The 12122-nt window shown below is 34.2% G+C and overlaps 1 protein-coding gene across 1 annotated transcript; it reads right to left on the bottom strand.

Annotated features, from left to right (window-relative positions):
• Window positions 1-445: 445 nt before the first annotated feature.
• Window positions 446-9420, bottom strand: LOC108219454 (histone acetyltransferase of the MYST family 1). Its single transcript, XM_017392920.2, has 9 exons — window positions 9077-9420; window positions 8136-8224; window positions 7817-7876; window positions 6482-6691; window positions 5006-5074; window positions 4515-4676; window positions 3760-3853; window positions 1770-1912; window positions 446-860 (listed from the first exon to the last, which is right to left on the bottom strand). The coding sequence occupies exons 1-9, from the start codon at window positions 9354-9356 to the stop codon at window positions 657-659; spliced, it is 1311 nt and encodes a 436-aa protein (XP_017248409.1). The 5' UTR covers window positions 9357-9420; the 3' UTR covers window positions 446-656.
• Window positions 9421-12122: the final 2702 nt, after the last annotated feature.

The raw sequence follows: 12122 nt of genomic DNA, 5'->3' as shown, positions 1-12122 counted from the left end.
AAGTCCGCATCAGCCATACCCTAGACAAAGGGCCCGATTCAGTTATGATCAAGTCCGCATCAGCCATACCCTGGACAAAGGGCAAGTACGAACTATTCTAATTTCCAATTGAACTTATTCTAGTTTCCAAATTGTCTCGCCGCTTGAATTTTTCCACCTACAAATTGAAAGAGACAACGAAGACCCCTAAATTGATAGATGAAGTTCATGGGTGTAGTTTCGGAAAACACAAAGAGCACGGGGCCCATAAATTTGGTGGTCACAAAACACTACAATTTCGTACAATACACTCCGGAAAAGAGGGTGATCTAGACAAGTATTCACTCCGTCCCTTTTTAGTTGCAAAATGTCTTCCAATATATGAAATCATAACTGTTATCATGTACTCTTCCGACCAGACTACAGTCCTTAAAAGGTATATTACAACTATAACCTGCCTGTAAAATCTAATGAAAGAGGTAAATGTCATTAACACACATGAAAAGTTGGCACAATTATATAATCTACATCAGTTACAAAGACTGTTCTGCGAGAGACGACAGAATTATATAACATAGTGGCTCTCTCTTCAATAACCTAAACTGCAAATATTCATCTATACATGTAAGGGTCAAGAGTCAAGGTAGACTGACACTAGACATTAAGCTTGTATTATCTCAACCTTGTTCTTTGTAAGGAGTCCATATCAGTTTACTGACATCGACCTCAAGGCCACCACGCCCTGCAGCTTTCAGGTGACGATCCAAGACCTTTGGATCTGCACAGATAACATGCTGCCCCTTTCGATACTGAATCAATTCTAAGCTCTGAAGGGTGGTCAGAATATCCTCTGCCTTGATTGCTGTCATATCACTAAGTTCCTGCAGACACGGTACCAATAAAACTAAGAGCTGCAGAATATACACAAAAGTGCAAAACTACCAACTAAAAAACTAGAGTCTACGCACAGCAGCCAGATACGTCATGTTATTTCACACCATTTGATAATATACAAATTACAAACATTATGGTTCAAGCTGTGCCTTGCTCAGCAAGGGTCAAACCAGCAGAGACCTTGTCCAAAAAGGCCATAAAAATAATTTAAGGTAAATAGGGATATAAGCCCAACTTGGTCTATTTCAGGTGTCAAAAAACAGCACAAACCTCCTAGAAGACAAAAAATATGGCAAACTCCGAAGTTGATCATCCTAACATTACCATCCCCCAACATGTTAATGACTTGTTATCACAGGAAAAAACATGGTATTGCCACAAAAGAAATACATAAATCTATCAACATAATAACTTAAGTTACGATCCAGGCCAGCTCCTACGCAACCCTCAGACTTTGTTGATACCAATACAAGCAGCAGCTAAAGCCTATCAAGGAGCAAATTCCAACAATAGGGTTTTAATAGATTAGAATTAGCATACTTCCCGTCTTTCAGGGGTTAACATTAAGAGATTCATACTTGCTGTTTCTTAATTTGAAGCTGTATCGTTTCTAATTGTAAATATGTAATTTACACAACTTTTTCTACTAGTATTACTGAGATATCCTTGGATTGCCTCTTTTAGCCTATTTTATGAGTTTCCCAACTACTACTTCAATGAAATTTCAGTCTGCAGAATGTGCGTATCTGCCTATACACTATTGATGACTGTTGCAAACATCCATCTCAATTCTCACATGTAATAATAATTTCTAGTTAAAAAAAATCAAGTAATCGGAAAGTTAGATATGGCTGGAAAATATCTTCTGAAGTGTATTTGTGTAAGCTCAGATATACCTTGATAGATATGTTACCCTTGTGCTTCTTTAGAATATCTAAGAGAACACGAGTCCAGTATCCACGATAACTCAGCAGTCCCAAGTCAGACAGGGGTCTTTCGGGTGTGCCAACTTTCCCCTCTTTCTTTGAAAGCTCATAAGCTGTGCCAGATTTATTAAGAGCTTAGCTACAATATTCACTTATAAGGAACATCAACATAACCACAATAGGAATCATATAATAAGCATTAGTAATAGTTGAATACCTCTGCCACCCGTATATCAACTTATAGAATAGTTCAAGTTATAGAACCTTCATGACAATTTTATGGGCATAATAAACTAGAAAAAGAAACCTATCACAGTGATCAGCACTTTGCCAAACACAAAACGGTGAAGACTAACAAGTTTTAAGCTTTTACAGAATGCTACAACATCAAAACAACCATACAAATTAATTATAACCTGATACTATTTGGCACGCTGGTATCTTCGTGCTAAAGAAGGGAATGTGATCTTTGCAGACCCTAAAGTGATAGTTGCACACCCTATTTCATTATTTGAATACAATACCCCCTCTTTCTATTTTGGTTCTGATCTGTTATTTTTGTTTATACCAATTAGTATTATATGCTTGGTTTAAATTTCAACAATCTTGTAAAAAATTTACTATTGTTTATTATAATAATAATTATATCGATGCAAATTTGGTCTATACTTAAAATAGACATTATCAATAAACATATACAAAGAATTCGTTAATTCGTTAATTATACTATATAAAATTATAATATAAACTCCTTGCGTCCCACTCATTTATATACAACTTTTTTGCATTGCTTGGCACATATTCTAGGACTTCAATAAAATATAGTTCCATAACTTATTTTCAAAAAAAAAATCCGAATAAAAATTTAAACATTAAATTTTAATATAGAAGAAAAAGAAAATAAAATAATTTAATGAAACTATATTTTTATAAGAGCCTTAAAATGCATGCCAAACACTTTCTCCCAAAAGTATACTAATCAACGGGACTGAGGGCATATTATTTACAGCTATTAGCAATATATTATAAAAATGCAACACCTCTCTTAACATATGTTATCTATAAAAATGTCTATATCATATAACTGAATTTTATATAAATAATAATATTTAATAATGTTTGCTCCTAATATAGTACATTACATATATTTTTTTAAAATGTTATATTATATATTTCAACTTATATGGCATGATTCTACTTTATAATTCTTATAGTTTAGTTATACTATTCTTTAAATCATATGTGAATTTATATATACAACTTAATTATATTGTATTATTTTATATATGCTTATCTATATACTTTTTAAATTCTTAAAAATATTTATTTTTTATTCAATGTTGACCTATAAAAATATGATTATATAAAGCCGTATGTGACCCTGACAGAAAAATGTGTATGATGCTAGTAAATGTTATTTCGATTGTTATATTTCATTTATACGATAATTGTTCAGGTATCAAAATATATTTATATAAATATTAACTATTTAATTAATAATTAATGGATGAAAACAAAAGTGAAATTAGAGAACAATATATTGTGTCAAATTAAGAGAGGGTGTCCAACTAACACTTTAATGTGTGCATATATCACTACCCTAAAGGAACTAAATGCATAAGTTGAACTAGAATTACCCTCCCTCCCAGTCCCAGCTAGTTGCTGATGATCAAATTTGTAATCTTGATCAAATAATCAGGCTTAGGGGATAATTCACATGTGGATAGAACAATATTTCTTCTGGATGAGTTTATATCTACTTTTAAGCTTTGCAATCGAGTGATACTAATTGTTTCAGTAAACCCTTAAATTTGTAAGAGAACTGAACCAACATTTCAATAATACTCGTCTAGGATCTAGGAGAAGGGTCCAGTTTCAGCTAAAATATTAATATTTCATGGTATCAGATGACTACATTAGGAATTTAACAATGACATAATATAAGAGTCCGAAGTCTTACAAAACGCAATCAGGAATTTCCCATAACCCTTTCTCTGATAGGGAGGAAGCGTTAGAATACATGCTAGATTGTAGGACTCCTCCGAGTGCTTTTCCTGCATCACCAGAACATTTACAGTACAAAGAAATCAGGGATCTCAGATTGACGTCAGTAGACTCAGTACTGCATCGCATATTCACAGTAATAACAGAATCATCACAGATATAAAAGTGAAGCAATAAACTTGCACAAAGAGGCTTCAGAAAATGGAAGCATAGTGATGTCAAATTGTAGCCAATATGATGAACTGATGAAGAACTCTTCTGTTATTACCAAGTTATTCCAACTATAGAAACGTCCTTCAAGATAAATTAATAAGAACAGCAATTCTGAATATCCTTCTATGCTCTGTCAGGCCCTAGGCCTCCACACTCCACAGACTTGATTACAAAGGGAACTTTAGCTCCTGCAATGGTACTAATCAGCTGGCCCTAGAGCGCTGATCAATAAAGTATTTGCGAGACAGAATACCTAGATATTTTTTTGTACCCTTTCTGAATTTCTTTTGAGTTGATATACCTTAAATTTCACGATACTGAATTCAATTTTTATAATTTAGATCCCAATAATACACATCAACTATAGAAAACGATGTAATTATCCATTAAAACAACAACATAAAATCATCTCAACAACATGCCACCTTGTATGGAAGATATACCAACCCTAGTGAACAGCATAAAATTTAATAAGATTATTGAGTAATTAAAAAATACCTTTGAAAAGTATCCAACCATGTGGCATCCTCTATCGTCACATTCACACAGCACATAGAACAGGAACAGATCAACATCATAATATAGTGTTTTGTGATCAAGAAACAGTTTTGCCAGATAACAAAGATTCTGCCCGTAAACCTTATTCTTTTTCCCATCTACCTATAAAACATGTCAAATGTCAGATAGCTAAACAAACAAAAAGATAAAGAGTACCTGTCTATAAGTAATCGTTTAGAATAGATCCATTGAACAGTAATATTTAAAAATACAAGGCCAGGCCAAATATACAAGTTATTAAACTTGGGACAATGTGGCTCTAGAATCAATATCATAACGAAAGTCTCAAGTGTAGCATCATTCAAGAGTGAAGAAAGATGAATTGGCAGTAATCTATGTAATTACAAGTTCCAAACGATGAGACTATACTCACATGAGACAGACACCAAGAGGTAAAGGAATTTGCAGACTAACTAAAGATGCAAACATACCTCAAACATTGACAATGTGCCACTGCGGTATATCTCATCACCAGGGGGATGTTTGAGATCACATTTTTTCTGCACAGAAAAGCAATAATCAACATCCGAATCTCTTTTTTGGTCAAATCCACTTTGACATAGGCTTTTTACAATGCTAATTTCTTTTACAAGATCTGATTCTTTAACTAATATTTGTTATGCAGCAACCATGCTAAATAATCAACACATCAAAATGTATATACATAGGTTAGGTGATTGATACCACCTAAGCACCTACTTGGAGGGTTCCCTCAATCCCAACGACGACTTTATATATAAGTCAAACAACATGAGGAAATTGAACAAACTGAAAGAGAGAGCAGCGTATTGGGTAATTCTATCTCTGTTGTCTCAAGTATTTGGAGATAAACAAAACAATTGCTCTGATTTAACAGGGAGTCAAAGGCTGACATGACCCCAAATGAGACTATAAATAGTTTGATCAAGAGCTTTCATTATATGGATATATTGGTCCATGTTATAGTGCAAGCATAGTATGCCCTAAACTCTTTCAACACAAAAAGAAATCAACATCAGAGTTCCAAGTGGCTCCAGAAAATAATTAATGTAGGAAACGGGTGAATAGATATAAACCAATCGCATATCACTATATCGAGTACTGAGCTGTATTTTCCTTTGTATTGTAACACTAAAGGGAGGGCACCAAAACATAAAATGTAAAAATTGAATGTTTATTTACTTTTATCAACAACTCCAGTCAACCTCGACACTAGTATCTATATATTTCCTAATTGGTAAAGCTATTAAAACCAAAAGCAGAGAGAAACTTGGGAATAAAAGAAGAATAAAAAGGAACTCCCAAGACAAGACCATTCACAAGTAGCACAAGGGCTTTTCAGATTTCAATCCCCTAAACGGTCATTACCTTGCTCATTTGATAGCAAATGGCACCACATAGTGCTAGAAGAGGTACTAAGAAGAAAAGGATTGTAATTAGTAAATAGACCAGAAAAGTGATGACACCCAAACTTTCAGGCCTCGGGCCTGCAATTTCTTGCTAGACCAGCAATTACATGATTAATAATAATCAACACATGTCAGAGGTCTGCTGAATCCAGCTTGTACACATTATTATCCAACATTGTCACAGTATTTAAAGCCTTTAGACAATATCAATAAATTTTAAATGACAGAGCCCTAGGTTAGATTCTCGATGCTCATTGGCAATCGTGGTTCGAAGCCCCAAAAAGCTAAAGGAGAGGATTAGGAAGTACTTGTATACAGAAACAATTATCTTTTGCAAGAACAAGCAACTGGAAAAGTTTTCAAATTTTAAAAAAGGCAGGGAAAAACATTATTTGTATATTTTATATGTGGTGCAGCTATTATATGAAACAAATTAGAAATAGCACTTCCAAAAATATATAAGAACACACTTTTTAAAAGGCAATGTATGTGAAATGAGATGTATGGCCCAAAACTCACCATATGCCTCTGAAGTTGTTCTGGTCGCTTCATGAAATTAAGACAAAATTCACAGAAGTACAGTTTCAAAGAGTCGTTGTATTCTGGTGGGAAAGGGGAGAAGTACCACGTCTCAATCTCATATCTTCCCAGCTCTATGGTTGCAATATTTTTAACTTTCGTAAATTCTTCATGTTCGCGCAAGCTGGCAGCATCAAGCTCCTCATGGCCCTATATATTGTGAAGACATATAATTCAAACTCATAGATTGCCCGAAATTATCTCCAACCCAGCTGTAAGAATATGTAAATGCCTCCAATAATTTAATAACTAACACAACATATTGGCTGTTTCTTAGTAATTAATACATTAAATTGGAACAATCCCTTCAGGGAACATCATCTATGATAAGATAATTGAGAACAAATCTGATTTACTAAAGGGAGGGGATGCTAAGAGCAGGAGATGCAAAAAGCAAAATTTTCACCTCTTTACTTTTTGCCTACAAAAATTAATTAAGATGTGGATATTCGCAGAAATCCGTAAATTAAACCAAAATGCCCCAAATATCTGCTCGTTTATTAATACTTACACAAATATAAAGCTCGAATTTCCTACAGCTACATCAACACCTGAGGGTATCTACATAAAATTTTTCATACCAACTTCTAATTTTTAGGCCAACTGAACTTTCACACACACGTCACTTTGCATCTGCTGAAGTTTAAATCTACATACTACAACTTTAGACTTAAGGATGAGGTTTAACCACTAGTCCCAAGCCAATAGTACATTTTCTAGTAATTTTTTATTGTATACATTTTGATAGGGTAAAAAGTTAATTTAGAATATACATGACGCCTTGTTTGTAGTCTTATAGATTTAGAGGCACCATTGTATTACATGACATGTTTACTGAACTTGTAATCAAGGACGAGAAAATCAGACAAACTTCATCATAAAGAGCATAGTGCACTGAAGGGCAATCATAGGGTATGTATTATTATCAAGGGAATGGACACATAATCATATGGGGAGCAGCCTCATCAGTGAAAAAAGGCAAAGCTTGTGCTCCCTCTTTACCCTTTTCCAGTTGTCAACTCAATTCAAAGAGGTCGGCGACGAAGTATACAGTGGTTATAGTCCTTTTGAGACTTAATATAAGACACTATACTATATTACAGACATTAACCCCTTGACTCATATATAGTTACTCATCAACAATCATATTTTCCATCTCCAGTTAAGGTTTCCCACTGTGATGGAAACTGACATCAGCAATAATATTAGCCATTCTAAAAACAAAAAACAGATATCTGACACAATAAAGTATCCATGTTGCAATAAGTACCACACCTCCACATGTGTCTCATCAATTTTGCGTTTCTGGTGGCGAGTCATTTTTAAGGATGTGACCTGAAAACCACAAGCACAAGATTTCCTATCAACAGAGGAATATGCAACCAGAATGACTTTGACATGCAACAAACACAATTAGACACATCACGAAACAGGAGATGCATCCCACTATATAATATTGATTTCTCAGAGATGGATGAACAATGCAAACATGAATTTAAAAAAAAAAAAAAAAATTGAAAACACTTGGGGAGGCAATGCAGAACTGTAAATAGTATATAAGAAGTTTAAGGGAATAAAGTTACACAAATATTACCTTGTCCTCCACCTTTTCATCTACAACCGTCTCCACTGATTTAAGATCGAGCTGCTCAAGCTTCACCCATTCATCAAGCCTTCTGTTGACTGTGGGAAACCGTCAAACACCAAGACATTAAATGATTAAAACACTACTGAGATCTGCCATGACTCAATGAGAACTAAATTCCTCAGGAAATGCACCAAAAACACTGGAGCATCAAATTAAATAAAAGCCAAGATATAATCTGGCAACGTCAATGGTAGAAAATTAGCAAGAACACAAATGTCCAAATTTCAACTTAATGGAAGTTGCGCAAATGCAATACCTGTATATCAAAACCAATATTCAATTTTTTGAGTGCATATGCATTAATTGCCTCAATTCTTCAAAGCTTTGGGACGAAGAACATAGAAAATGATACATGACTAAGAAACAGAAACACTTATATTGTTAGTTCCTAAGAAAATGAGACACCATCAATGGGTGCCTCACTAGACCCTTCTCTCTGAAATCTCACAATCAGACATGAGCCAAACTTCACAAAGGTAAAGTAGTTTCTGCATTTTTGCATATCCCTAACATTTTAGAAGACATTGGTTGGGTAGAAACTACCTTCAACACATAGAAAGCACAGGTAACACGCAGGATCAGTGGTATTTTAATACAACATGCTGTTTATTATGTAAACTCGCATTCTATTCATGACCCTATACTATCTCGTCACTCCGGATTTAAGATTAGTAGCTCATCTCCACATTCAACCTACACAGCTACTCTCCTAAATCAGCTAGACTCTTCAAAATAGCAACACCCCTCAAATCGATTAAAAAAATAAAACAAAACAAGCCTAGACAATCTCAATTAACCACAAACGTCTGCTTATATTTCATAAGAAATAATTCAAACCCTAACCCTAACACAGTTCATATAATATAAATTACAATACAAAAACTCACATTCAGTGTAGTGAACATAGTACTCGTAGTCATTAGGACCGCCAGAGGGTACACGACGTCGTTCGATGACTTTAACGGGATGATGCTTGGAGTCTCTCCACCGGCACAACACGCGAGTGCCGACCTCGAGCGGTAGCATGCTCGATTTTCGCTTTCTGTACGATTCATTTTCCGGCTGAGTTACGACGAAGTCCGTTGATTCTCCGGCGAGGTGGCGGTGGTTGTCGGCGGGATGAGCGGAGTCGTTGTCGGCGTTGTTGGGAGTGTCTATCGATCCCATTTTTGGATGAATCCAGAGAACTGAGAAACGATTTTTTAGTTTTCAAAGTGTACACGATCCGAGTAATTTATAGGCTATAAATGTAATTTCCATCAATACATTGTGAAAACTCTCACCTCGAAATTCTGAAGAAATGTAAAATTCCCTTTATTTTTCACTTTAAGCAATAAAATAATAATTCGGAGAAGGTTCGTAACACTTCAAGTACAAAATAAATTTACAAATTAAAAGTTTATTGTTCGTAAATTAGAGTTATCGAATTAATTATTTGTATAATTTAATTTAGAGAAAGTAATTTGAATTTTTCACAAAATAATTGTTCTATAATCAAAAAGTTGTAAATGATTTACCTTTAAGTTGCTTATACATACACAAAGCATATATAACATCATATATTGTATTTAATTAATATTTTTATTTCTATTACATTATAAGATATATAAAAGTCTTGTATGCTTATGTCTTCATCTTTTTTTAGATTAATATTTATAAAACTCAATTAAAAAGATTCACTAAACAAATTTAATTGTTCAAACTCAATCTTGAAATAAAATTAAGCCGAATCAGATTTTAAGAAAACAACTTGATTTGTTTGTTGTCCTAATTACATCTATATATTGAAAAAAAAATTATCTTACTCATTTATGTACATTTGAAACAAAATTGGGTTATTAGATCAACTAAAAAAAAATCTAACACAAGTTTTTGATGTAGGATCTTTTAATTAGAAAAAAAATCTCTGGCCAAAATTTACATGCCGTTTCTTTTCTCCGAACTTAGAATTTTCATCAATTTTATATTTTGAATCATTAGTTTCGACGAGAAACGTTTCAAAATAAAACTTTTCTTTCATTAGATTTTGATTTACCACTTCGTGTAACATCCCACATCGGTTAGATAAAAAAGTATTTGGACCTTTACGAGCACAAGCAAATAACTAATGTATACCAAATTGCTAGCATTTTTGGGCCGACCTGTGGTGGTTTGTTGGTTCCGGTATTCATCCAGTTGTGGGCTTGGGATGTTATAAATGGTATCAGAGCTCTACCCGGCCGGAAGTGCCAAGGCACTGCCCGGGTTTCGAGTTTGATTGTGCGCTCGACGAGGACGTCGAGCATATAAGAAGGGGTGTTTGTAACATCCCACATCGGTTAGATAAAAGAGTATTTGGACCTTTATAAGCACAAGCAAATAACTAATGTATACCAAATTGCTAGCACTTTTGGGCCGACCTGTGACGGGTTGTTGGGTCCGGTATGCATCCAGTTGTGGGCTTGGGATGTTTTACTTTACTTGTAACTTTATCCTCATGAGTATTTGGACCTTTATAAGCACAAGCAAATAACTAATGTATACCAAATTGTTAGCACTTTTGGGCCGACCTGTGGCGGGTTGTTGGGTCCGGTATGCATCCAGTTGTGGACTTGGGATGTTTTACTTTACTTGTAACTTTATCCTCATATTGTTGTAAAAATTGCTCTGATATATTGTTGGAATTCAAATAACTATAAAAAAAAAAAATCATGCTCCAACTTAGTTGTTGTGTGGTTGACATTCCACCCCAAAAAAATCTTTCACATATATTAGCACCCAACGATCCTTCACATTAAAACAAAACTATGTAACCGGGCATTACTGTGTTATACAGGCATTTCAATCATCGCACTCCAGCTCTTTTCAAATTAACTTTGGTTGAGAGAATTATAAACTGTATTATTCAAGTCAATTTTGATAGATGATACTCTTCACATGCCTTCTGTTGAAATATAAGTATAAGATCCATAAAGAGGGCTCATCTAACACCTTAAGGTTTTAGATGGAATGGTTCTCCACATGACCACATCCTTAAGGTGTCAGAGGAGACCTCTTTATTTATCTTATACTTATATTTCAACACTCTCCCTCACTCGAAATCCCATTTTTTTGGGTCGAAATCCCATTTTTTTGGGTTGAAAAGTGGATCACGGGCGCTCATCTTCGGGGTATAAATTGCCTTCGTGTTCATTTTAAATTTGGGGTATAAATTGTCTTCGTGTTCATTTTAAAGTGTGAGAATATTGGGGGGTGGCAAGGGCTCGAACTCGAGACTTCCCGCAAACCAGAGCTCTGATACCATATAGAGAACCATTCCCACTAAGACCTTAAGGTGTTAGATGAGGGCTATTTATGAATTTTATATTTATATTTCAAGTAACTTTTTAAAACAAACACCATCAATGATTGGTGTGGGGGGGGGGGGGGGAATTATTTTGATTGCATTTTCATAGTCTTATCTTGATAATTTTTATTGCGCTTGGAACACACCCTCTCATACATGTTAATCATGGTTTAAATAACTAAGTAAATGTGTCAGTATCTTGACGACCAAGTAACCCGAACTATATTTTTATTTGGCCTTCTTCATTAAAATCCATCAAATAAAGAAAAACAGAATAATTAGCTTGCATTTTAAGAAGATAATTATTAATAGGATTTACAAAAATCCTCAATCTTTCACCATAAAAGACAATTTTTCACTCCACGAGCGATGACTCTTGTTAGGTTTAATTTGAGTTATATCATTCATTTAAACAAATCGATTTTTTTGGACTTAAAAAGTGGTTGTGCTCCAAACAAAGAGAATTGATTACACATTTTCACCAAGTCCAATAATCAAGTTTAATTTGGTTTTATGATTTATTTCTGTAACCGGTTTATTAAAAATCAATTTATTATAAAAAACATATTAAAATCATAATTAGAGTGTAAGATAATATTAGAAAATGG

Source organism: Daucus carota, chromosome 4, assembly GCF_001625215.2.
Source record: "Daucus carota subsp. sativus chromosome 4, DH1 v3.0, whole genome shotgun sequence".
NCBI lineage: Eukaryota > Viridiplantae > Streptophyta > Magnoliopsida > Apiales > Apiaceae > Daucus > Daucus carota.
The sequence above is the reverse complement of the archived record's forward strand: the minus strand, read 5'-3'. Positions and strand labels throughout refer to the sequence as shown.